Below are 26,752 nucleotides of genomic sequence, written 5' to 3'. Positions count from 1 at the left end.
GGAGTACTTGTGAAGACCCAGATGGCAGGGCCCACTTCCCAGAGGCTCTGGCGCAGCAGGCCTCAGGTGGGGCCTGGGAACAAGCATTTCTGACAAGCTCCCAGGGCTGCTGCCCGTCTGCTTCGCTTTGAGAACCATTAAGTTATCTGAGAGCACCTGTATGAGAACAGGGTAGTGTCCTCCTGCTGACCTCGATTTGCAGGTATGATTTCAGGCAGACTCCACACACAAACAAGGTGAGGGGACATGGCCCAGCCCTGTGGCCAGAGGCAGGAAAAGTCGAGACGTGCAAGGACTAGTCCTTACTCTACTACCAACCAGAGGTGGATGCTGGACATGCCACCCTTCGTACCTCCCTTTAATGCCCCTAGACCTCAGTCCTGGCTTCAACTGTACAATGAGGCTATCTGTGGCACAAGATCATTTTGGAATGTGTAATTCAAGAGAAAAGTCCACAGATCACCTGGGGTGTGCACCACCAAGGAATAGGTAGCAGGCAAGAATGAACTCCCATAGAGCTGGAGATAGGGCCAGGGCCACATTTGCTCCCTGGCCTCAAGGAAGAAGTGGATGCCACTGTCACTATCAAGAGGCCACATGGGTGCAGCCAAGGGGTACACCGGGGCCAGGAGGTGACTAACCCTTGAGCTGACCCCAAGGCAGGTAGGTGTTCCTGGCCACCCCATTCCAATGCCTGTGGCCTCTACACACAGGTGAGCTCACTTCTCACTGCTCTGGGGGTACCTGCAAGGTAAGCCCTGGGGAACCACACTCCCCAGCAACCAGCCCCTCATGGATACTTCATCCTCTGACCCAAAAGGGAAGCAATTCCAGGTGTAAGGAAGATTGCATTAGTCCACACCAGTGGTTTTGAAGCATTTTTATGGGAGTGAACATTACCTCTTCTACTTTAAACAGATGCCTACAATACGGACAGACATTAAAGGTTCTTGACTGTGTATCTATGTGTGGGAGAGAAAGCAGTAAAGTAAAACTCACAGACCCCTGCAGCCCAGGGGTGTCATGTTACATATTTTTAATATGTAACATGACACTAGTTTTAATATGGCACAGGCACCATCTGGGGGAAGGGTCAGGGAGAGGGGGGATTTTTTCTTGTCTTAACCTCCCCTCCAGGCCACATCAGGTGCCAGTCCCAGGGCCTAGAGCAGGGTGTAGCAGCAAACATTCCTATGAAGGACCACACAGTAAATACTTTAGGCTTTGCAGGACCTATGGTCTGTGTTGCAACTACTCAGCTCTGCCTTCATATAGCAAAGGCAGCCACAGACAACACATAGATGGATGTGTATGTCTGTGTTCTAATAAAACTTTATTTACAAAAACAGTCAACAGACCAGATTTGGCCAAGGGCCATGGTTTGCTGAGCCCTGGCTTGAGGAAAAATGTTTGGAATCAAGAATCCCTAAGCTTCTTTCCACATTTATGACTATGAATTCTCAATTCTTTAACTCAACTTGCCTTGCTCTCAGTCTAATTTATCTACAAACAATAGTCATTCCTCACTTTCAAATATTTTTTGTTCCAAGATCCAAACATGTTCCAATAAGCTAGTGAATGTAAAACTGCTTTGAAGGTCTAGAGTCCTGCGCAAACAGGCAGGCCCACAAAAGCATCTAAGAGCAGAGCTTATCATCCTTCACCTGTGTTTTGGGAAGATTCTAGGTACCACTGACTGGATTAGTCTGCCCAGGCTGCTTTTAAAGAACAAGGCTGTTAAGAATGTCTCAAGAAATAAGTCCTAAAGGGATCATGTAGCTAGAAGAAATGAATAGCGTCTGGCCCTTTCCTCCCAGAGCTGGAGACTTCTAAGCCCTTCATTAGTGTGAAGTAGAAAATCCTGTACTCCTTATCTTATCCTATGTGTCTATACAGTGGCCTACGAGGCCAGAACATGGCATTAGTCAGAAGTCTCCTAGTTAATCTCTGGACATGTCTCCTTCACACAGCTCTAAGAATGTTGCACTGTGGCCAAACGATACTCAATAAGCTATCCATCCTTAAAACAGTCTTCATGATCCCACCATGTCCTAATGTGCCTCAGAGTGGCAAAGTCCTTATAAATGACTGCCATCACTCTGCCTTCCATTGTATTTCTGGTAACAAAGACAATGTGGCCACAATTTAATGAACATGTACTGACTGAGGTTCCAGCTGTTCACATAGCTCACTTCACTGCATGATTACAACTCTGTAAAGTGGGTGTCTTGATTTGCATTTTGCAAATGGTGGAAATGAGGTTCAAAGAATTTAAGAAACTCACCTGGCATCTCACAGGCTGAAAGTGATGAATTTGAGATTTAGGGTTTACTCTGGAACTTAAACTCTTACATTATTGCCAATGATTCATGTATTAAATGTTCATCATTTTTCCTAGGGTTCTTGTATTTACAAAGAAGAAATGCAATTTGCAATTAGGCACAACTGGGACCATTCCTACCTGAATTGTGACCCTCCCAAGGTGAAGAGTGAGTTGAATTATGTCACCTTGAGCAAGTGAGAATCATGAAGGTTAAACCAAGAGCTAAATTCACCTCAGAAGATGTCAGTCTGGGTTAGGATTTTGCTGTAGAGGGAGAATACTGCTCTTGTAAACAGATAAAAAGAAACAAGTTCGGGGGTGGGGGGTGGGGGGAATAATGTAGCAGAGACTAGCTAGCTGTTCACCAGGTCTGCTGTCTCTTATTCAAGGGCATTCTGCTAGTATACAAATCCCAGCCTCCCTTGAAGTGAGAAGTTGTCCTGTGACTGAGCCTTGACCAATGGAATGTGAGCAGGAGTGAGGATCTCACACTCAGCTATGCACAAACCTCCATGCTTTTACCTCTTAAAGCAGAGAAGCACAACCACCTTGGAAACCAAGTGTGAGGATGAGAAAGCTTCGAAATGGAAGGCTTCAGAGTCCATGGACCACCTCTTGAAACAGGGCCCCCAAAGACCAGAACCTTCCACAAGAAAGAAAGAAACTTCTTTTGTGTTAAACTCCCAAAGCTAGACTTCTTTGTTACAGCAGCTACTATTACCCTGTCTAACTAATCCAGTAAAGAATCTGACACAAATTAAAGAGCAGATCACAATAAGTGTCTAACTTGTGGCACTTAAGAATGTCAACAGCTATTTTTTGAATCATTATGAAAATTACAAATGCAGAGGGAAGCTGGTGAAAGTTCAGTAAGCGAGTATAATAAAGTATAGATTTTAAGACTTTAAAAAAAAAAAAAAAAACCCTTAGCTCTTTCCTGGGTTCAATCCCAGGGATAAAACACTGGGACAACTGAAGTTTGTCATTTTTAGTACTGTGGATGTATTTGGTTAAATAAAACATATTATTAAAGTAAATTTCACCTGTTTATGTTTACCTTTTTAATGTAGCCACTAGAAAATTTAAACCTCCATCTGTAGCTTGCATTCTAATTCCACAGGACAGTGCTACTCTAAATCATGCAAATGTCAGGCTTTCCACCTGATCACCAGTATGTTTGCAGTATCTATGTATGACAGTTGGGGGAGGGGCTCTCCTCTGCTTCTGACAAGTGCATTCACCCACTCACCCACTCTGGATATTTTTTTCTTCATGTAAGAGATAAGAGATGTGGCCTTTTCACGCTTCGTAGATTAGTCATGCCCAAACCTGTGTCCTGTGGTTTCAGACCAACTGGCCTTTTTTTAAAAGTTTTTATTTAAATTCCAGTTAGTGAACATATAGTGTGTAATACTAGTTTCAGGTGTACAATATAGTGATTCAACACTTCTATACAACACCTGGGGCCCATCATGACAAGTGCCCTCCTTAATCCCCATCCCCTACTTCACCCATCCCCCCACCCACCTGCTTAGACCAACTGGCCTTGATGTTATGGTTTAAATTCAAAAAACAGTAGGACCCTGGGGCACCTGGGTGGCTCAGTCGGGTAAGCATTCAACTTTGGCTCAGGTCATGATCTCATGACTCAGGAGTTCAAGCCCCATGTCAGGCTCTGTGCTGACAGCTCAGAGCTTCAAGCCTGTTTCCCTCCCCTGCTCATACTCCCTCTCAAAAATAAACATTAAAAAAATTTTTTAAAGGAAACAGTAGGACCCCAACACTTAACTTTGTCTGTGACCTGCAGCCTGAACTAGTCTGTGTTGCCTGCCAATCTGGGGCCATACTCACCCCTTGTATTTATCCCATATTGCTTCTCTTTAATGGACCTCTGACTTCCCTCCTCTATTACAATTCACATTTGGCTCTCAGATCATGTAGTTTCTGGCCATTTCAGTAGACCCCTGATTCAGTAAACCCTCCTGGCATGCCCCATAGGTACCTACAACACAGGCCTGGGGTGTCTTTCCCATATTCAGGGACCTTAGACCCAATTAAGCCAGGCAGAGAGAGGGAAATGAGCCCTTTATCAAAAGAACATCCAGTGATCTCAGAACGAAGCCCATGCCAAAGGCTATCATTTTAAATAGCTTCTTTCTTCCAAAGTTTATTTGAAGGAGGCACTCAGGAAAAGCTTATTTCCTTAAAACATCAAAGAACTAAAAACCAAAAGATGACAGATTCTTCTGGAGACAGACTGCAAAGTGTATAAATAAAAATCTGCAAAGTGCACAAATAAAGATGACAAAGAGTTCATTTCTGCCACAGTTGTCCACCACTCTCAATATTACATTTAGCTAACTTAATTTTCCATGGATAAAATTTATTCAAAGTTAAATTTCACTTAATAGGTCATCTGAGTAAACAGATTCAAGTGTTATTTGCCAAAAAACAATATGTTTCCAGGCTCTAGATGAAATCGGCAGTGTCAGTGTTTAAGAAAACAACCTTAAAAATTCACAGAGGACTGGAATAATTGCAGAAAAATTGGAGCCAGAGCTTAGTCGTTTTCATGCAGTTCTGAAGGTAAAAACAAAATTACCAATTTCCACCAAAATCATGTCTTGGAGCAGTGGGGGGGGGGATAGATAATGCCATTTAAAAATAAATTCCAAAATACTGCAAAAAAATGTATCTTTAAAGTGGCAGCTGTCATATGAAGACTGTGCCATCTCTGTGCTGTCACACCAACCAAAGAGAGCGCTGACACTGTAACAGGCACCCTGCATCCTGGTCTTTCCCTGGGCAGTGTTCTGGGTACAGGGTTTCCAGAGGAAGGAAGAAGGAGAGGGACAGGGAGAGGGGGCAGGAGAGGGGTAGAGGAGAAGAGGAAAGGGGAATGAGGGTCAAAGGAGGGGGTATGACAAGCAATTCTGCAAATGCAAAGAAGTTATTCAGGGCAGTGGAGCAGGGCAGCTTGGGGTGGAAGTTTCATGAATCTCTCGTCTTGAAATTTCATGCAACTATTGGATCTGTACAGTGGAAGGGATAGAAAGGATAAACTAGTTGCAGATCTATTTCATAGATAAGGAAACTGACATCTGAGAAAGCAAACCAGCCCCATATCCCGAACAGAGAATATAAGGTCATTCCATCTCCAAACTCTGAACCTACTTACTCTAATGGCACCTGAGGCCAAGGGTTCCAAGAACACAGTCTGAGAAGCCCAGTGACATCACAAATTCTGCTAGATTTACTTTATGACAAGAGCCAAATTAACTCCTGCCTGTGACCCTGGCACCATTACTCACTTACCCATGGCAAATGCTGGCACCCCAAACACTCAGGTCCCCGAGTAAATAAGTGCCTCTCTGAGCACAGAGGGAACTCCAATGCATCATCTTTGGAAGTACATTCTCGCTCTGCTGACATCATAACAAAGAGGAAGGAAAGCTGGTCCAGAAACACAGGGCTCACTTCCTAGCCCTACATTTAAGGCTTTTGAGAGCAGGGTGCCTGGGTGGCTCAGCAGGTTAAGCAGCTGACTTTGACTCAGGTCATGATCTCATGGTTTTTGAGTCCAAGCCCCACGTCGGGCTCTGTGCTGACAGATCAGAGCCTGCTTTGGATTCTGTGTTTCCCTCTCTCTCTGTCCCTCCCCTGCTCGTGTTCTCTCTCTCAAAAAAATAAACATTAAAAAAAATTTTAAGACTCTTGAGAGCAGACACTAAGCATTCAACCAGTACATGCACTATTCTCTGCATACAGGGCTACTCTGACCTCTTAAGGAAACCAGGGCAACTGGGCCTTGGCTCACTCTAGCTCAGTCCTCCCCTCCCATAGTGAGTTAGAGACAGAGAAGATGAAAACTACTAAATTTTCCAAACCAGGATCTTATGAGTGCTTTAGCTCTCAACATTTTTGCTTGAAATACCTGTTCCATCAAGACTGAGCAGACCTCCAACAGCATTCTGGAAAGAGCACCAAGGCTACCAGGGGGACATGTGTGTCCGTGGTCATGGCTTGGCCACGTTCTTGTAGAAACAGAGCATTCCTCAGAGGCGCTGTGCTCATTACCATGGCAGGATCTTTCAAGCTTGTCTGTATTAGAAGATGGTGCTAGGACATCTCAGCCCCACTGGCTGACTGCTCAGACTTGGGCCACCTGAGGCAACGGCCTGTTGACAGAACCAGATGGACCGTATGTGCCCATTCCTTTGAGGAGTGGCCGGAGAAGGTAGTTCCATGACCCACTTGTAATGGAGGGATGGTTGCCCCCAGCAGAGAGTGAGAAATACACGAGTGAGCTCCCACTATAGAACTACCACCACACACAGGGCACTGAGCTGTTCTTATTACTTCATTACCAATTCTCACAGCAGTCATGAAAGGTCAGAATGATTATCTCAATTTCTCAGAGAAGCAGACAGATGCTTAGAAAGCCTATTTCTCACAAAGCCCAGAGCTTCTAAGCTGGGATTCAAATGCAGGTTGAGTAGGACTCCAAAACCCAGGAAGAGATGGAGCTCTCAAATCTACATGTCCACTTTATCTCCTTGAGGTGCTTCCAATTAAGCCTGGAAGACGAGGAGATGTTCAAAAACAAATGGAAGTTCTAGATCTGCCTGTCCAATAGAACTTTCTGTGGTGATGGAAATATGTTATGATCTGTGCTCTCCAATACAGTAGCCACAAGCCACACTCAGCTATTGGGTATTTGACATGTAGCTAGTGCAGCTGAGAATCTGAATTTTTCATGTATTTAATTTGAATTTAAGTCACCACTGAGTGTCCATATTGGACAGCACAGTTAGAGACATTTTGTAGCGGAAATATTCAGCAAACAGAATGGTCACAGCAGGCTTGGTGAAGAACAGAGGCTCCAGGCAGGCCCTTGATGTATCAGGACTTAAAAAGATCCCTCCTTGTTTCAGGAATGACCACTTTCCCTGTAGAATTTGGCTCAGAGTTAAGGGCTCTGGAAATCAAGCCCAGTTCCCATAGCACACAAATGAAGAAATCGAGAATATTCCTTTTGGGTCTTTATTCTTTCTGGACTGCCTCTAAGCAGCATTATGAGCTCTTGTTCAGTCCTCCTGCTGCCCTCTAGAAGCCCGTCCTTCTCTCTCCCCCTATGCCCTCCTTGCCAACACCAGCAGGTGCTGGGCTTGTGCTCTTTTTAAAAACCTGGACGTGTTTTCTACCTGGAACTGAGTCATTTCCTCTCTTGCAATGCCTTTTAATGTGTTTATTCTTCTACACATGCCACTCTGAGAAAGACACTTCTTGACACAGTGAGCATACTCTCTGCCACTCACAGAGACAACACCACCTCCCTCAACACACATCCCTCAACAGGGAACAGAAGCCCTCCATCACCACTGGCCCAGAGCATGGTGGCTGAAGCCAACCTGGAGCCAGTCACTGTATTATGTGACTCCATTCTTTCCCATACCAAAGGTGACGACTGGCCTCCATAATGCTGTATTTCCTGTCTTCTGACATCCCAATCACCATCAGCCTCTTAGCTCCAGAAAGATGTTGAAAAACACTTGGCTACAACGCCAGATCAGTAACCAGGGTTCTTGGCACGTCTCTCTACAAACGGCTCTACAAAGGCTCTGTCTGCTGTGTGTGGCACTCGAACCCGTCACATCCATTTTCACTTCTAGCTCACATAGCAACTATGTGTTTCACTAACCTTCAAGAGTGTTCCTTCAGAGCATTTAATAATAGCCATGGTGACCCTTGAATTTTCCAGCTTGAGGAATATAGATTATGTAGTGCTGAGGGCTATTGTGGGTTTTTTGGGGGGGGGAGAGGGGGTGGCTGGTAATCTATTTTTAATTCCTTCCCGCTCTGCTAGGAAAGTGACTGTTAAAATTCTCAGTATGGTGGTGAAGGACACCCCTACCCACCTTCCCAAAAAAGAGCAGGCACACAACTTCACAGAACACCTTCTGTTCTCAAAGGTCTAAGGTTCTTTGGGCTGCACTGAAGACTGTTTATATCCTTCCAGCATGACACTAAAAATAAGACTGGTTTTGGATGTGGGATCAACATTTGGTTGAGTTCCTGAACCCTCAGAGGGGGCACACATGGGGCCCATGTCCCCATCAAGCAAAGAAAAGAGGTCCCAGAGAGTTGAGAAGTCCAAGTCAGGATTGGCAGAGTAGAGCTGCAGGCCTAATACATCCCCATGCCTGTTTTGTACAGTCTGCGAGCTAAGAATGGTTTTTAAATGTGTAAAGGGTTATAAAAGGTTATTTTAAAAAGCAAAAACTTTAGACACGGTATATGGCCTACAAAGACTGAAATATTTACTGTCTGGCCATTTGTCAGACAAGTTTGCTGACCCCTGGTTGGAACTAGCAAGGACCTCAACCACCTAGAGGGTGCTTGTCATTTCCTGAGATTCAGTGAGCTGAGTTCTGACAATTCCAAGTCCCCCTCACTCACGTTGTGTTTGTTTTCCTTTTACATTCAGTAACACTGGAAATAGAATGTTCCATATCTTTCTGAGGAAAAACACAACAGGTATCAAATATAATAGCTTATAAATGAATATTCACTTCTTCCAAAAAGACCAACAACATAGGTAGGGATCTGGTTCAATCCCAGTGTCTTTATTGTGACACAAAAAAGGCTCCTGCTTAAAAACCAGCCAGAGAGAATTCCAGGGATCAAAGCAAAGATGACCACAGAACATCCTCACTCATCCTGTTCCAGACTTAGTTTCCCACTTGAGAGCACCAGCGTCCACCTTTGATACCAGCATCACTGATGTTGACTTACCTTGTCGCCCATGCCCTAGAAAAAGAATACAGAGGTAGAATCACAGCTGAATGGTCCCGGGATCTCACCTTTCAGTTTCTTAGATGCCTGCTCTAAATGTCCCCAAGAACGTCTGGATTCGAACTCAAAGGGAAAAAAGCATGGCATCCAGCCCTTCCTCAGACACAACCAGAAAAAATGGCAGCCACTGCCCACAGCAAAGCTGTTACTATTACCTGGTTCAGTGCAGTTCTTGCTGCTCTGGAGTCCTGCATCTTCTGAAGTCAGAGTATCGTTCACCTGCATTAACTTCCTCCCCACCGTCCATTGTCTGTCTTCCCCTAGGAGGTCCATGAAGTCAAGGTCTGGAGAGAAAAAGGTTACCACACATCATTAACAGTCGGGTTTTAGCCTTTACCAATGCTGCATGTCCAGTGTCTTCATCAGCCATCATTTGCTCACTGATGAGCCTATACACCCCATCCTGGCCCTTATTGTACTTCATCCATGCTGCCTCTAACTGCCTGCGGGCTTCCTCTAGCGGCTGGATCCTGCTGGGCCCAAGAGAGGCAGCCCTCAGCCACTAACCAGTAGGGAGTGTATAACTAACTACCTCACCGCTCCAATGGGATGACTATTAGGTATGTATTCTTTCTCCACTGGGAATATGCTCCAGTTGTCTACAGTGTAACTCTGCTGATAAAGCACAATTTATTAACTGCTGCCCTTCCTTGCCTTAATTCCTCACTCCCAGTAACATGCTGATAATGTTTAACAACCAACTCTCCAGGGAAAGAAAGGTCCTGTTTTATAGCCATTGGCCAATTTCCGTAGTGTAAATATTCTCATCATGGCCAATTTCAACACGACCAACATGACCTCACTGAACACAGATTTGAAAAGAGATGGGTACAATTCAGTTCTTAAGTCAGCATGACTGTCTCTATCCCACCAGCATCTACTCCCGTACCAGTATTTCCTTGAGCCACTTCTCAAATAAAGCTACTGCAACTGAGCACTTGCCCAGGATCTGCTTCTGGAGGGCTGTCCAAGATACGGCACCATGTCAATGTCCCCAGGATCTAGGCCAGTGAATACACAGATGAAAGCACAGATGTGAAAACAGTGAACCACTGAATGCGTGATGGGATGAGCAGGCTAACAGTGTTGAGGCCTCCAGCCAACATGACTGTAGGGACCAACATGCCAGGAGAAAGGATGGATGATGAAGGGCACATCAGAGGGGAGAATGGAGCACGTTTTGTTAAAGACTTGTTGAACTTGAAGTGTCTGTGGAACATGGAAAGGGAGGTAAGCTGCCTGTATGCATGTGGGTGGGGATACCTCAGGGGAAAGAGCTAAGCAACAGAGAGCATCTAGAGAGTCATAAGCAAACAGGGAAGAGTATGAGACATGATGTCTGGGGACTTCTGGAAGGGGTAGGGAAGAGAAGAGAAGAGAAGAGAAGAGAAGAGAAGAGAAGAGAAGAGAAGAGAGAAAAGAAGTTGTGGAGAACTCAACATTGCTTCAGAGTGCAAGGAAAGTAAAAGAATTCAGCAATGAATCATGAAAGGAAAGAGGAAGGGGAATGGTATAAAGCAAGGTCAGCAGAAAGGGAATTTCAAGAGTGGCCAATGGCCTTGACTACTATGGACAATTCAAGCAAGACAAAGGCAAAGACACAACAGAGCTGGACATCAGAGAGCCACTGGAAGGTGGAAACAGCAAGCAAAGATGGTCTTTCTGGTGGCTTAGCACTAAAGAAAGATGTGGCATGAGGCAATGGCCACCTCTTAAGTGTCCAGAGTTGCTGTGGTCAGAAAATGGATCTAAGTACAAGATACGGATCATGGGTCAAGTGGTGTTCATGAAAGGCCACAGGGTACATCCCACCCAGCCACATCAGTATAGTGTTCTGAAATGATCAATGAAGAGCTAGGTCATCATACCCATTCCTCTATTTCCATGGTGATTTTAGTTTCCCAAATGATTTCACCTTCATTACTGAATTTGAACCTCACAACACCACTTAGGAAAGAAAGAGGGAGCAGGGATATTGTCCACTTTGTCCATTGTTGCCTCTCTAACACCCAATCACTCCTGGTTCTGAGGAGATGCTCGGTATGTGTGTTGAAATAACCATTACCACTTTGAATATGGATAAAGTAAGACTCATGGAAGTTTCTGGAAATCGCAATGCTTGTAGGCATCTCACCTAAGCCACAGGACACACATAATACCAACAGCTCATGCACTGAGATCTTCCTCAAATGGAATCTGCTCTCAAATTTAAAATTATCAAGATATCTCATTATGACTTATGCATATTAGTCAGAACAGCCACTAGGCATATTCACATAAAAAATGTACAATGTGGAGCCAAACTAGAATAAACAATAAGTTTAGATTCTGAAATGCAAAAGCGTACATGGAGGCCACATATATTAGTTTAATCAAAACTGAGAGAGCAATACCAAAGATAACTCAAAGTGAAAGTAAGACATTTGTGTACTCTGGTTAATCTCAACAGTTAATTCTTAGGATTAAGAATGGTGAGATGCAGAGAAAAATATTTTCAAAAACTCATAAAGAAACAACAAGGTCAGTGGTCTGAAAATCCAACAATCAACCCTGAAATGTGAATATAGCACCATATTGTCACAAATGATCTAAAAGTGTGGAGAAAGACATCCCATTTGTCTCAGGCTGGGTTTCCACACAAGCAGCCCAACACAAGGATTTGAACGCTCGTGTTTTCTCTGGGGGGTGGAGATGATCCCAGGAAGCACCTGGGGGGAACAGGAACATGGGACAGGTAAGAGGAGCCAGCCAACAAAGGGTACGCTTCAAGCCAATTGCCAAAATGAGTAAACTAAAGTTTGGCTCCCCTGGAAAGCTCTGGGGGTCAGGGCAGACAGGTATCTAAGACACTCAAGGGGTGAGGAAGTTTAGGTATGTATCCACCCATTCCTGATCTACCATTGGTTGAAGGCTATTTCCAGGGGACATGAATTCCCTGGCACTTCTAACCTGCCACATGGGTGTCCAAGGTGGGCTCTAGTGTCCAGAAGAAGACCTTAGACAATGAGAGGGAGATGCTGAAAGTTAAGCAGTGCCAGTGTGCACTGAAGAGGTAAGAACAAAGAGATATGGGCAGGGCAACAATGGCATCTTCCAGTCTGCATGAGATCCAAAGATAGAGTGGTGCTAGGGACCAACAGATTGGCCATTCTTCTGTTTCATAATCTGGGTCAAAGAAAAGTATTTTGTGGTACTACAATCCTAATGTTTAGGAAAACTCCAAAGATTTGCAAAGAAGCAAGTGTCCCTTCCAATGACTTCCAAAGTTATTTCTTAGGCCAAGTTTCCATGGTTCTGTAATTCTGAAAGAAAAGCTGATACCAATTAAGAGATATAAAAATAAAGCCAGCTATTGTAGCAGAAAATTAGAGGATTTTTTTTTTACATAATGATTCAATATCTTCAGGCATTAGAGACTATTAAGGCAGCACCTCTGGATTCCAAAACCTACAAATTTTTATCTCAACAAAAATATATTTGACCACTAACCACTGATCGACCAATGCAGACACCAGAGTCTGAGAAAATCAGAGAGACGAAAGTAAGCACTGCATTCACTCACTCCCCATGGAAAACCAAGTGTGACAATATTATACCCCATTCCATTTGTCCTCATGAAATCCTGGTGAGGTAGGAAAGGGCAGTTGGTGCTGGGGTCGACTTGCCTTGGGAGTTAATATGTCAGGGTAGAAGAGATTTTCCTAAAATCAGAACCAATCCACAGCCAGCCACATCAACTACCATTTAATAGTTATTATGGCTTCCACTTACTGAGGGTCTATTATGCACGAAGAACTTTCTATTCCATCCATGTTTCATCTTACTTAACAAGTCTTATTTTTAACTATTAGCTTGATTTGCAAATAAAGAAGCCAAAGCACAAAAAGGTTGAAAGACTCTCCCAGGGTCACAAGCAAGGAGAAGTCGAATGGGGATCTGAACCCAGGCCTAGTGACCTAATGGCCACATTCTTGGTAGATCCCTGGAGAGGATGAAATCCATCTGGTATTCAGCTACGGCAAGGTAGATCAACAATGCAGCCTGCACCTTACAAGAGGTTAGGGGTGAAAACAGTCTCACTAAACCGCCTTCCAGGAAGGTTGTTTCCTCAGAAACAATTAGGAACAGCAATGGGGCACACACAGCATGAAACGATCACAAACTGAAAATAGTTCCAAAAACCCTAGTGAACACATGATGCTCTGCCCAGTGTGTTTTCCTTACAGACTAAGCCGGTCCCATCGGTCATGACATGGAGGGCTATATTCTCGGATTTAGGAGAAGGGACAGAGGGTGGGCCACGGGGAGGGCACAGGGCATTGGGAGCAGCACCCACAGTTGGTTTCTCACTGCTCTCCCTTCACTCATCTCCGGCTTCCTTAGACTTCGCTGCTAGGGCAGAGGCTGCTCCACAAAGCTACACTTGAGCAATGTCAACAAAAACACTTGGCGCCTGTCCACCGCATTCTTGGCTCCTCATCTGCCAGGGCCTGGAAGTTGCATGTTGGCCTAATTAGTCAGGGGGTGGAGGGCGGGGGGCGTGTGAGGAGGGAGGTAGATGGCTCACATGTCATATGTCACCAGCAGAGGCAGCATGTATGACTGCAGGCTCTGAGAAGGGGGGACAGGAGGGGGCCATGGAGATAGCGTGGGGTGCCTGCTGAAAGGGGAAGAAGTTCTCAATCCGAGGCTCAAGCCACATGCACTAAGGAAGGAAAGAAGTGGAGGCTGGGTGCCAAGTTTCCATTACAGAGCTGTGTGCTCACCCTCTCCTGCTCTCACCAACCCCCCTCTGTCTTTCTCTGTCTTCCCCCACCCCTTCTTCTTCCTGGGACTGGGGCTGGGAGAACCCAAGGTTTTCTGACACCAAGAATGGGTTTCCTTGGGTGCCCCAGATCCCGGCCTTCACTCTAAGATTAACACACTTTCTCTTGTGTGTCCCCTTGTCCCACAGGGTTTCCACCCTTCCCAAATACTGGCTCCAGGCCCCTCAGAGGGGTGTGGCTGTCTGCTCTCTGAGACACAGGGACAAGCAGCAGATGGGCATGTCTGCTGCAACAGCATCATGACCATCCTGCATGCCCCTTGCCTATGCACCAAGCCACTCCATGCTCTCACAGGGCATTTCCGCTGTCTTACTGCTGTTGCTGATGGGGCTAAGTGGCCAAGCCGGAATCAAGCCCAGATCTGACTCCAAAGCCCAGGTATGAGCATTCCACCTTTCCCAGAGCTCCAGGAGCCCAGGGGACTTGGCCTCCAGGAGTCAGCACATTCACTTTGAGAGGCCATGTTAAGTCTCCCCTCCCCCAAAACTGGAATACTGCATTTCTTCTTGACACTGGGATGGAGGGAGCCACCACTCTGAAATACCCAGAGGATCAGGGCAATAGCCCCTCATTTGCAGATGGGGAAACAGAGTCTCAGAATGCTTCATGCAACAATGAAGAAATAATATACAGAAAACTCACTTAAAAGAACAAGAGACGGAGCCGATGACCACAGGGACTGACTCTGGCTCTCTAGGCTGGCTCAGCGCTCCTCACCAAGGCTATAAATACCCCACCCTGAAGTTTACACAGCTGTCTCCACTCTCTGCGCCCCGGGTCTTCACCTCGGGGTCGGAGGTCAGGTTTGCATAAGCCCGCAGCCAGCAGACCGCCTTCTGCAGACTTGGTGAACAGGGGTGCATCTGCCCAACCCCAGCAGCACCCTCCACCCCTAGAGTCTCTCGAGAGTGAGCCTGGTGCTTCTCACCCTCTGTGAGTAAAGAGGCAGCAAGGGAGGCTCTGGCTTTCTGCACGTGGATTTTCACATGGATTTTCCAGCTGAAAGAGAGTGTGTCTCTGCACTGTTCTTGGTCCTTGGAAAGGAACACACACTGTGGAGAGGTTACAAGCTCTCCAAAACCACTAGGAGAGGAAGAAGCCAGAGGCTGAATGAGCTGTACACTGGGTCTTCTCCATTGCCTCAAAGCTTCCAGAAAAGACAGAGAAGGGCAGATCCAGAGACCTCGCTGCTGCGGGGAGGCCACACATTCTGCTTAAATGTCTCCTCTCTAGCTGCTCACATGTGCTGTCCGGTGGGTGGGGGACTCTTAGAACCCAGTGGGCTGAGTCAAGTTCTCCCCTCTCCTGCGCTCCATCTACGTACGGCATTCACAGACTGCTGCTTTCACACTGAATTTGAACCTTCTAGCACTGAGGCATGACACCTCTTCAAGAGGAAAGTTGAAAGTTGAAGGCTTTTGGTCCCTCCAAAAGGCCTCCCTTCCACTCCAAGGTCAAAGGTAACCCTGAACCACCTGCCCCACTGAGGTAGGCACTTCTGCTGATGCCCAGTCTCCTGATGGTCTCCCCTCCTTCACAGAGTGGTTGCTTAGCTGCAGCATGGGCACCGCCTGGGGGGCTAGCTGGAAACACAGATCTCAGGCCGAGGAGAGCTAGAAGCTCTCATGGGGCACACTGGAGCCTGAGCCACTACTCCCATGTCCCGGAGGCAGTCCTCCTAGCACAACACACACAAGGGGGCTGCAGGGCACAGAGAGCTGGTCCCTGCCCACCCCTGCTAGACCGAGGTGTGCAGGAAAGCAAGAACCTTGGGTGGCGAAAAGAAGGCAGGGATCACACAGCTGGGTGGGGCTTCGGGCCATGCCATGGTGGTCAATCATGTCCTGCATCAGAATGACTGGTCTCACTTTCACCCACAGGAGGGAAAAAGGAGGGCCTAGCTATCTCTCTACTCCCCTACAAAGTCTCCGCTACTGCTGCACCTTGCCTTCCCTGACATCAACCCCTACACAGCCAGCCCCAGCCCACTCACTCCCCCCAGGCTCACAGAAGCTGGCTGAGCCCCTGCAAGAGTGGCCTTGGGGCAAGGGACTGCCTAAGGCCCTCAACCCAAAGGCATGAGCGAAGCGTCCGAACTGGCCCCAAATACAGACTCTGCCGTGGCAAAAGAAGGCAAGTCTGGTTGTGAGACTCTGAGCCTCTCACAGCTTCCAGAAGGAAGCCCTTCCTCCAGGTAGCCTTCCCTGACCTTCCAGGACCTCTTCCACCACAAGCTCCCAGAGAAGGAGCTTCTCCTCCTTTAGAGCATGTATCAAAGACAGAATCATAACCTGTCTTTATTGCTCCTTCCCACCCCCAACCCGTATGCAAGCTCCAGGAACACCCAGCCTGTTTGTGTGTCTTCACTGTGTCTGCCTGGCCTGGAACTCAGAGGATGCTGGACAGCCACCGTGTCCTAGTGTTTCACTCAAGCCACCATATGGGTGGGCCTAGAGTATTCAGCAAATCCCCAGGAAAGATCCCCAGGTGATTCTATATCATCCCTCAGGGGACATGCCCCTCGACTAGGGGGTCATGTTTAAATGACAGGCTGGGAATCTTAGTGGCAAATCTGAACCAGAATTCAGGTTTTCCAGGTTCATGGACAAAACTGTTCGTGTTACAGCCTTGCCACTCAAAGTGGTCCTGGCACCAGCCACATCAGCATCACCTGGGAGCTTGCTAGAAATGCAAGATCCGGGGCCCACCTCAGACCCACAATGCATGAGATGCTGCATTTAAACAGGTGGCTTGGGCCCCTGGGTAGCTCAGTCAGTTAAGCATCTGACTTCAGCTCAGGTCATGATCTCACGGTTTGTGGGTTTGAGCCCCACGTCAGGCTCTGCGCTGACAGCTCAGAGCCTGGAGCCCACTTCGGATTCTGTATCTCCCTCTCTCTCTGCCCCCGACCTGCTTGTGCGTTCTCTCTTGCTCGTTCGCTCTCTCTCTCTCAAATAAACATTTTAAAAATTAAATAAATAAAATAAACAGGTGGCTCACATGCACCATCTCCTCCTATTTTGTTCGCAAATGTTGTTGTGTGCCTGTGCAACAGTACAGTTCCCACCTCTGAAGTCTGAGGTGCAGGGACCCCTCAACATCCTCAGAGACTGGAAAGGCCTCTCACAGAACACCTCATGAGCCCCGGCCAGAGATGGTGCTTTGGCCCCCACAGTGCTGTCCATCCAGCCTGAGACACTTGCTCCCATGTCTGCCTCCCCAGATCCATTTTCCAATTCCTCTGAAAGGCTTGAAAGACCAGGCCCTGGGCGCCTGGTTTCAGAGCTTTCTCTTTTCAAAACAGCTCCATCTTCTTTCACTGCCCTACTAAATAAAGCAAGCGGGTTTATTCCAAGGACCCCAGGGCTTGTGGTCATAGGAATTCACTATCTAGGGCATTTGGTGTGTTGGGATCCTAGTTCCAGCTCTGTAACTAGCTCCGGGCTGCTGGAGAAGCTGAGTCACTTTATCTGAGTTGCTGCATCTGAGAATTGAAAGGCATGAATGATCCGACCTCTAAAGTCCCTTGAGCTTGGATATTTTTTTAAGATTTTATTTTTTAAGCAATCTCTACACCCAATGTGGGGCTTGAACTCACAACCCCGAGATCAAGAGCCACACAATTCCACTGAGTATGGAGCCATCCAGGCACCCCAAGTTTAGATCTTTTTAAATCTAGGGTAGAGTCATCTGACCAAAGGTCAACAGAGTCCCATGGTACATCTATCTCCATCCTTCAAAGTCAAGCACTCCAGGAAGATGGGCCACATGACTTACTGAGGAGTGGGAAGAAAATATTAGAACCTCCACATCTTTATCACATGACAGTCCCCAAACTTCCCTGGCCTTTATCCTCACCATGCTTATGGGTGCACTGCCAAACAGAGGGCTCTTTCTTTTCTCTGCACAAATGTCTTTCATCCTGCCACAAACACAGAGCCTCCCAATGGCTTCTATGAACCAAACTAATAAAGCTATGAGAGCACCAGGCAATTGTATGGGAATTAAGATGGCTTCGGGGCATAAAGGGTTCAAGTATAGGCTGCAAGGGATGAAAGCTGGCCACTGATAGTGGAGAGAGAGAGAGAGTCTGTACACAGTCTCCAAATACCCTGCCAACCTGGGCCAGATGATGGCTAGATGTTGGCCCAATCAAACAAACAAAAGCTTCAAATGTCCAATGCTTTAGATGGTAATGCAGTGTCTACCATGTTGGGAGGTGCACTGGTTTGGGTTCTCCAAATGCTGAGTCTGAGACAAAGACTTGGGTGCAAGTAGTTTACTCTGAAGGTGATCCCAGGTAGAAGGAGTGAGGGAGAGTGGAACGCAAGACAAGGAAAGGGACACGAGATACATAAGGACTCACTATGGAAGTTGCTTCTGTTGACAACTAGGGCACAAACCCCCTGGAAGCTCAAAGATGTATCCAGGATGCCTACCTGAATGAAGAGGGCCATGGTTCCTATAGCCCACTAGCTGAGGGTTGCCCAGGAGCATGAACCCCCCAAATTCTGGGCTGCACTTTTGAGTGTACCAAACCAGCTCCTACCTACTGGGAAAGACCCTGGGCTATGCTTGAGGGCCACTGCAACTTTTAAAAGTCTGAACTCACACCGAACTGCCCACCACGGCTGCAGCCCGAACCCCAGAAGAGCTGAGGGGTGTCTCAGGGGACATCAAATAATGTCAGCTACCAAAGGTAACCTTGGCCTCATCTTGGAAAGAATGCCTCTTAAAGCAAGTAGGAAGATAGAGCCACAGATGTGTATATTTTCCAATAAAGTTTTCCTTTTCTTCTCTCTGACGCCAGAACTAAACCTGACGCCAGAACTAAAATATCCTCTTGATGTTTCACAATGAGAAGGACAGGGCCAAAGAGAGGACAGGCAGTGCAGTTTTCATTTAAGCACAAAGCCACTTAGTTCTTCTCACTTTTTCCTACTCTTTGGCCCACCACTTGCCACTTTCCAAGCTGGAAACTGAAGCCAGCCATCAGAGAGAAACAAGGTTGAGTGGAAAGAAAGATAGGATCCATTCTCTCTCAGGTTTCAGTCCCAAGTCCGAGATCCAGCACCAGGAAAGGGAAGATGGGAAGAAAGTACGTGAATGGTCAGACCAGGATAAGTTGACACGTATAGGAGCTTTCAGGCCACCATCTGCTACCTGAGCAATGGGCAGGGCTGCTTCTCACCTTCCAGCCAGAGAGCAACATGTCCCTTGCTCCAGTGAAACCTGCCAAGGGTACTTCTATGGATTTGGTATTTACCTAAATGAGGCTTTGTTTATTTTCTAGAGTCCTGACAAAAGCAGGCTGTCAATAACTTCCCGTTGAGAAGAATCGCTGAAAACAACCACCAAGATTCAGTAATTAGGATCGGTCAAGTGACTCTTCATCATGCTCTGTGCAGTTTGCTCTATGCATGCCTGTCTATGCCCTTCCCTCCAGCCCATGCTCTCTCTCCCAAAGCCACATTAGGCCCTTCCAACCCAAATGCTGAAAGAGACCCTGTCCATCACAGCTATGAGCAGCAGTCAAGGTCAGTAAGCCCTTTGACAGGGCGCCAGAAAGAAATCAAGAAAAGAAAGGGCCTCTTCCATTGCTTTTGAAAGTGAAGGAAGTAGGAAACAAGAGGCAGGAGGGCAACAGGAGTGCAACAAAAGGATACACATACATGCACAGACTGAGAAGCAGCGATGGAATGAGGGACTCTGGGAACTGCAGGATGAGCCTGCCCATCACTCCTGGAATCACGTATGAGTCACTCCCTGGCAGAAGGATGAGTGGGCACTGAAATGGAGAAGAGTCACAGACACAGTGGATGGGGTTAGTACATGTCTCTTATGGTAGATGTCATGGACATTGTGGTTCTTTTCTCAAGACCCCTCCACTCTTCCCCACTGTGTAGCAGCATCAAGTTTTGGAGAAGGCGTAGCTTGACCCCACCTCATCTCCAGGGCTGGGCCCATAGCCAAAAAAGATTGGTTCGGGAGTAGCAAGTGGCCCTATTCAGGTCAGTGAGATGTGAGGGAAGGTTTGCCAGCAGCTTCTGGGAAGGAAGGAGTCTCCCTCTCCAGAGAGAGAAGCTGATGTCGTATTTCTCTCTCCTTCTGAGTAAAGAATTCCTGGAACCTCTGCAGCCATTTTGCCACCATGGGAGAAGCTGGCCTTGAGATGAAGCTCACATAAGGAAGGGAGGAAAAGAGAGGGGGGAAAAGCGAGTCCCTACAACATCACTGGTCCACTGTCAGGCCCACCTACAGAAACCTACAGAAACACCGTCTGAAAAATGCCCAATGTGTTAGGTGTTTTGAATTTTTTGTATCTGACAGCATGAAGTGTCATGACTGATGTATCAGATTAATCCTTTCATTAAGAAGATAATGAGTGCTGCCATGAGAAACATCAAACTTTGGTCCAAACCTCAGCTGTGCAACTTTCTAACCTACATGACCTTACCACTGCATGAACTTCTTGCTGGACGCTGGCCCTACAAATAAGTGAATGTCCATACATTAGCCCACCTAGACACAAAGCTTCCTAATAAAAGCAGTGAAAGCTCATCACAAAGTTCCTCCTCCCTTCTCGGGGATCCATTATCCATCAGGTGAAACCACCATAGAGAAAATGGTAGCATCTGTCATTCCCTTGTTGCCCATCATGAGAATCTAACAGTCAGCAGTGTGGTCTCTCAGCTCGAAACAGCAGTAGACAGGAGGCTGGATAAAAGGATGAGGAGCCCCTGGAACAAATTCCCATTGCTCCAGAAGGATTCCTTGCCTCAGAAAAGTTCAGTGAAGCCATGAAAGGTGCTGTGAATGGTGTCATCTAATTTCTGAGGAGCCAGCAGCATGTGATGAGAGCCTCATGAGGGGTTGGGGGCTTCTGAAGTGCTGTAGAAAGCCTTTCCCTGCCATCGCCTGCTTGCAGGGCCACTCTGATTTGGTGCTCAATCAGGAACACACCACATCTGTGACTCGAGCTCATCCCATTCCCTCCGATGACAGGCGTGAGCTGCTGCTACCGCCAGATGACAAATAGGAAGTCACTGAGTAAGGGGAATGTGTCCATCCATGCCAGAGGTAGCCACCCCATGGGAGGGCAGAGCTCCAATAATCATGTCCTATACAGCGATGTTGCCCCTAAGCCTTCAAAGGGCCACAGGGGACAGTGCTCTTGCAGCTTCAATCTTTTATGAGAAGCAATAAACCAGAAAATTCTCATCTGCAGAGGCAAACATAAGGGCTCTTTCTACAGATGCATGCACAGGATGCTCCGGGTGTGAGCTGAGAAATTTTTTTCTCTCTGGCTCTTTTTGTCTTTGGTTCAGGTTTACTGAACTCTACGATAACCAGTGTTATTGTTACTGCTACGTTTCTAAATGCAATACCGCTGTCCCTTCAGCAGCAGAATGGACCCTCTGTGGCCACTACGTGCTGGACACCGTACAAAGGTATACGCGCATTTGTATTCATAATATGTGCAACCCTGAGCATGCCTACCTCAAGCCTGGCATTGCCTGGGGCATTTTGTAGCATCTCAAGATCCAACTTAATCTTATAAGAGCTTTGTAAAGTGGGTATTGTTATCCCCACTTCCAAAACAAGAAACCAATAGCTCAGAATCTAGGCCAACAATCTGCCAAAGGTCCCAGGCTACGTGTCTAGTTCCTGCCTTGGACTAGACTATAGGCAGCATGTAGTCCAAGGTCAGCATTAGGACTGTCCTGGTAGAATGAAGGTGATCTGCTTAGGTATGCAGGATTTTCAGCAGCAGAGCCTGGCTTGGAACCCCTCACCTTCAAGTTCCCACTCCAGGAATCTTTCCTTTACCTTGACCTGCCCTAATCTCAGGACATCTAGATTCTTGCCTCAGTTTCACTAAGATGCTCTTCTGCATTATATTCCCCTCCATGTTTCCATCTGAGACATGGGAGGAATACGGCTGGGGCTTCCTTTTTTTTTTTTTTAAAGGAACATATGATGGGAGAATCGTGAAGAGATTTTACCATAGCAAAAATAAAAATGTTGTAAATATAGCAAAAAGTTAATGGCAGAGTCTAGATGGTGGGTATCTGAGTGTTCTTTCCATGTTACTATGTGGTTGAATATTTTCACAGAAAATGTCAGAAGGGAAATAATTATGAAGAAGGTCTCAGAGGTACATGAGTATCAATACCATCCCTCATCATATCTGGGAGCGAGGAAAAGGAAGATAATAGCAATGTGGCCAAGATCTGTGTGTTGTTCAAGGAAACCCTCCAGACCGGGCAGGGCAGTCACCACTGTGATCACAACAGCTTAGCTGGTTCCAAAACACGATGGGGTGCTGCCACCCAGCAATGCTCTGCCCCCCAAACTATGGCCACTATACCCAAAAGGCTTCAGGGCCCACACTGTCACCACCAGACGGGCATGGCACCAACACAGTGGCCAAGTGCACTGCAAACACCTGTCATGGAGAAGACAGTGTCGTGGCAGTCCAGCAGGTGGAAGCTGTCCATTCTAGAGCCAACACTCCTAAGCGCCAGAGCCTTCACTCCTGAGACACTCGGGCATTGGAGGCAGGACATCCCAGCACGTCACTGCCTGGCTAGCTGCACGCTCGCTTCATTTCCTCTTCTGTAACCACAGTCTGACTTATCTCCTCATCAGAGGGCTTCAGAGGCCTTCCCTCAGTAGCAAAGCCGTATCAGCAAAGTGTCCTCTCCTGGGAGATCCATGAAATAACTTAGCTCAGAGGCAGGTTATCTTTGAGCAGCTCCATTTTCAATCCCTCCTCTGGATATCACGGTTACCAGAAAACGCACCTGACTCTAATTTAATCGCGATGCGCTATCCCTGCACTAATATTAAAATGGAAATCTTCTGGTGACATGGCACGTTTCTCTGTTGCATTACTGCCAGGGAGAGATAGGGCCTTGACATGCTTTGCTTTAGTGTCCTGGAAAACCACTCTGATTCTGTGGACACTGGCCTTTGTCGAATTTTCTGTCTCTTGTGCTTTATCCTCCTGTGCAAGCTCTGTGTCTGCTTATTCTTCTCTGGGGATTTCTGGAAAGCTCGCACTTAGTACAAAAGCTATAGGAAAGTGTTCACTCTTATATCTTCCTTGCCATTACTGTTTCTATTACTATTTCTCTGTGACCACAATTATTTCAAAAGAAGCCCAGGAACGAAGGAAGTTTGCTTTTTCCTTGTTCCCTGGAGAAATGTCAAAACTGGTTTTACATAAAGCCCTTGCTTCCCCATGCCCTTGCCCAAATGCTGAAATGGTGCAGCAACACCCATCCAGAGACATGGGACGACAGGGATGGGAACAGATGGGACAGGGGTGCCAGCCTCCTGCAACTGGGCCTCCACAAGGTTGTGAACACCTGCACTGGCTGCTTATGTGAAAACAGGTCCACAGAGAAGTAAAGGAGTTTAGGGATAGCAGTCCAAACAGGGACCTATGCAAGAGCAAGTGCTGAAGAACACAGAAGATGACAAGGGTTCAAAGCCTCTAACAGCCTTCCAGGGGTTGGCTGAAGCAGCAAAGGGGAAAGACCACCTCACAGGGGAAAGACAAGCCACTCCCATGGGCTTTTTTTTTTTTTTTTTAACGCACTCAGATGCTTCCCTGCTCTTGCAGGAGTCAGGTATCTCCACAAAGCTGTACTACTTGGGAGTCTGCATTTCCCTATAGCACCCAGTAAAAGGCAGCCAAGTCGTCTCTGTTGGGTGGAGCAGGATCCAGCAGCTCTAGAGGCAACAAACATGGAGCACAATGAGAAAGCCCAAAGTGGGGGGTACAGGCTCATCACTGAGCAAATGATGGATGGTTAAGGCACTGGACATCCAGCTTTTGGTGAATAACAACTACAGAAGAGATTAGAGTAAAAAGACACTTGCTGAGATCATCTTCAGCCCTCCTTGTAGATGAGCCTGGGCCAAGGTCTGTGTTCTGACATTGAGCTTTTGGGGAAATACAGACACTTCCATGGTCTCTGGCTGGGCCATAAGGAGGTGAGGAATCCAGGCACTGGCTCCCATTAAGCCCTATTGCCAACCAGGGATTTACTGCCTGTTCCTCTGGGCAGCGGTAGCCCCGGAGTCAAGCATTCAAGAGGAGGATTGATTGAGAAAACCGTTGTTCAGGCTCAGACTGGAAATTTTTTTATAACAGCCCTGTCCACACTTAGAGCTGGCTCTGGTGGCTCATGGGGACAGGAGAAATTGACGGTCTCAGCCCTCAGGCTCACCTTATGTGACTCTGTGCCTCCTTCCAGGATTTCTCTTCAAAAACCTATTTTTGCAAATGGTTTTTAAAAAAGACCCAAATGAACTTTCTTTCAAGTTGGGTTTTCGCCATGGTACCAGATGAGTCATCAGAAGTCCAAACCTGGGGATCATTGTATGGCAGAATATAATTTTGGAACCAGGAAGGTCCTTCGAGAATGTGCAGCGCAGTGCGGTCCAAAAGAAATATACCGTGAGCCACATAGGCAGTTGTGCCTTTTCTCCCAGATGTGTTAAAAAAGTAAAATGCAACAGATGAAATTAATGTTCATATATTTTACTTAACCTGATATATCAAAAACATTATAGTTTCACCATATAATAACTATAAAAATGATTTTACCACCTTTTTTGAGACATACCTTAACCTACCATAAAACCCACCCATTCGAAGTGTACAATTAAGTGGTTTCTAGTTTCCAGTTGTGCGACCATCACCACGATGTAGTTTAGAATATTTTAAGCACCCTGAAAAGATATCCTCCACCCGTTAGCAGTCACTCTCCATCACCCCCATGCTTAACTCTAGACAATCATTATATACTTTCTGCCTCTGAAGATCTGCCTATTTGGGACATCTCATCTAAATGAAATTATACAGTAGGGGGTCTTTGGTGACTGCCTCCTTTGACTTCACATAATGTGTTCGAGGCACACTGTGCATCAGGCCTTCCTTGCTTTTAACTGCTGAATAATATTCCATTGTATGGATAAGTTATTAGTGAACTATTTCACATTCAGGTTTTGTACTAAAAGCCTTCAAAGGCCATTGTGCATTTTACACACACGGCATGTCTCTAACAGATGAGCCACATTTCAAGTGCTCAGTGTCCTCTATAAGGACAGATCTAGACTCTGCTTTGCTTGGGGCAGGGGGTGGGGGGCGGACTGTGGCTGGGTGCCCAGACGTCCCACTGGGCCCACGCCATGGTTGAAAACAGAATTATGGCCAGCCAGGTTTGGAGTGTTGTTCAGAGAGAAAAGTGGCTGGCCTGCCGTGTTTCCATCTCTGCCCTCTCTATGGGGCCCAAAGCGTCAGTGAGGATGAAGCATGGTGCCACTGGGTGGGCCTGGGAACACCTGGGTTTGAGATGCCTAGAGCTGGAACCTACCTTCTCCCTAAAGAAAGCACCTCTCCACCCTGCAGATGAGCTGACTCCCAAAAATGAGAGTGGTACAAGGCAACAAAGGTTACACTCACAGGTCACTGTGAGTAAGACACTCAATTTCCCTGAGACCCCTTGGTGGAGGGATAGTGCACACATCCTTGACTTTATGGGGTGCTCGGGAGAGGAGATGGAGACACACCTGAGGCGGACAGGTCTGTTGGGTTAACAAGAGTCAATGAACTTCTATCTCTTATAAATAATGTTGTCCTGTGGATCCTCACCCAGGAAATCGAAGACATTTACTACTTATGAGCGAGGGCAGATGCATGTTTCTATGTGGCACAGGTACAGGAATTAAAACAATAACAGCACATGCTTCTTGCACCAGAGAGTCTTCTAAGTGGTTCACATACAGCAGCTTCAATTCTTACAACTGTGTGTGGGAGGTAGCAGCAGCAGCATTGTTATTACTATTATTACTCACATTTAAAGATGAAGAAAGGTTGGCACACAGAGGTTAAGTAACTTACTCAAGGTCACAGAGCTAGGAACCAGAACAGCAGGCATCTGAACCCAGGCAGTCTGCCTCTGGAATCTAGGCTCTCTGACCACCACATGCCCTCGAGAGGCCTCGGACATGCAAGGATCCCAGGGCCCTCCCCATGGAGCCTTTTCCTCCTAGATGGACCCACTCAGACCTCCCAGCAGCACCATCTCTGGGTTCGCACCTTCCAGCTCCGGAGGACATCTGTGGCCACCCTTGCTTAGATTACCCATGCTCTATAGATGCATGAGTCAGGAACAACAACAAAAAAATTCCTCCTTCTTCTTATGAGCTACTATTACTTGTCATCATGCCTGCTGTATGAGCCACCAAGGTCTAGATTTATTAAACTGGGAGGCAAGCTGCTGAGTTTGTTGCTAAGGAGTGACAGACCACAACACATGGATTCACTGCTTTTGTCCCCAAAACCAGTCCCCACCCCCGGCTTGCTGAAATCCCAGTACAAGCCAGCAAGCAGCCCATTGAGTATGAGAAAGGCAGCTTCCCCACCGGGGAACTCTCCCCACCATATACTGATGAAGTTGGGATCCTATCACCTGCTTAGGAACCCCTGGAGGTGTGGGGTAGCCACACAAAGGCAGCCAGGCTCTGGTTCCAGTTGGGAACAGGGAAATACCAGGCTCATAGGCACTGTCACCCTATAGAAGGAGCGCACTGTGATGGCAACAGCCAGAGTTACAGCCTAGCTGGAGGGCAGCACCGACAACGTTTCGTTCAGACAGTGTTACAAAAGGTCCCTGATGTCACAGAAAAAGACTTCCAGCTTCTCTTGAAAAACTGGGAGACCTGGCAAAAT

At 46.9% G+C, this 26,752-nt stretch overlaps 1 protein-coding gene across 2 annotated transcripts in view; it reads right to left on the bottom strand.

Moving 5' to 3' along the window:
- SLC24A3 (solute carrier family 24 member 3) overlaps positions 1–26,752 on the bottom strand; it is a 490,476-nt gene that overhangs the window by 417,926 nt on the left and 45,798 nt on the right. For both annotated transcript variants that reach the window (XM_045445435.1, XM_045445436.1), the window contains exon 2: positions 9,334–9,462. In XM_045445435.1, the coding sequence (XP_045301391.1) occupies positions 9,334–9,462 (129 nt within the window). The remainder of the gene's footprint in view (positions 1–9,333; positions 9,463–26,752) is intronic.

The sequence above is a fragment of the Leopardus geoffroyi genome, chromosome A3 (assembly GCF_018350155.1).
Source record: "Leopardus geoffroyi isolate Oge1 chromosome A3, O.geoffroyi_Oge1_pat1.0, whole genome shotgun sequence".
Lineage (NCBI taxonomy): Eukaryota > Metazoa > Chordata > Mammalia > Carnivora > Felidae > Leopardus > Leopardus geoffroyi.
The sequence above is the reverse complement of the archived record's forward strand: the minus strand, read 5'-3'. Positions and strand labels throughout refer to the sequence as shown.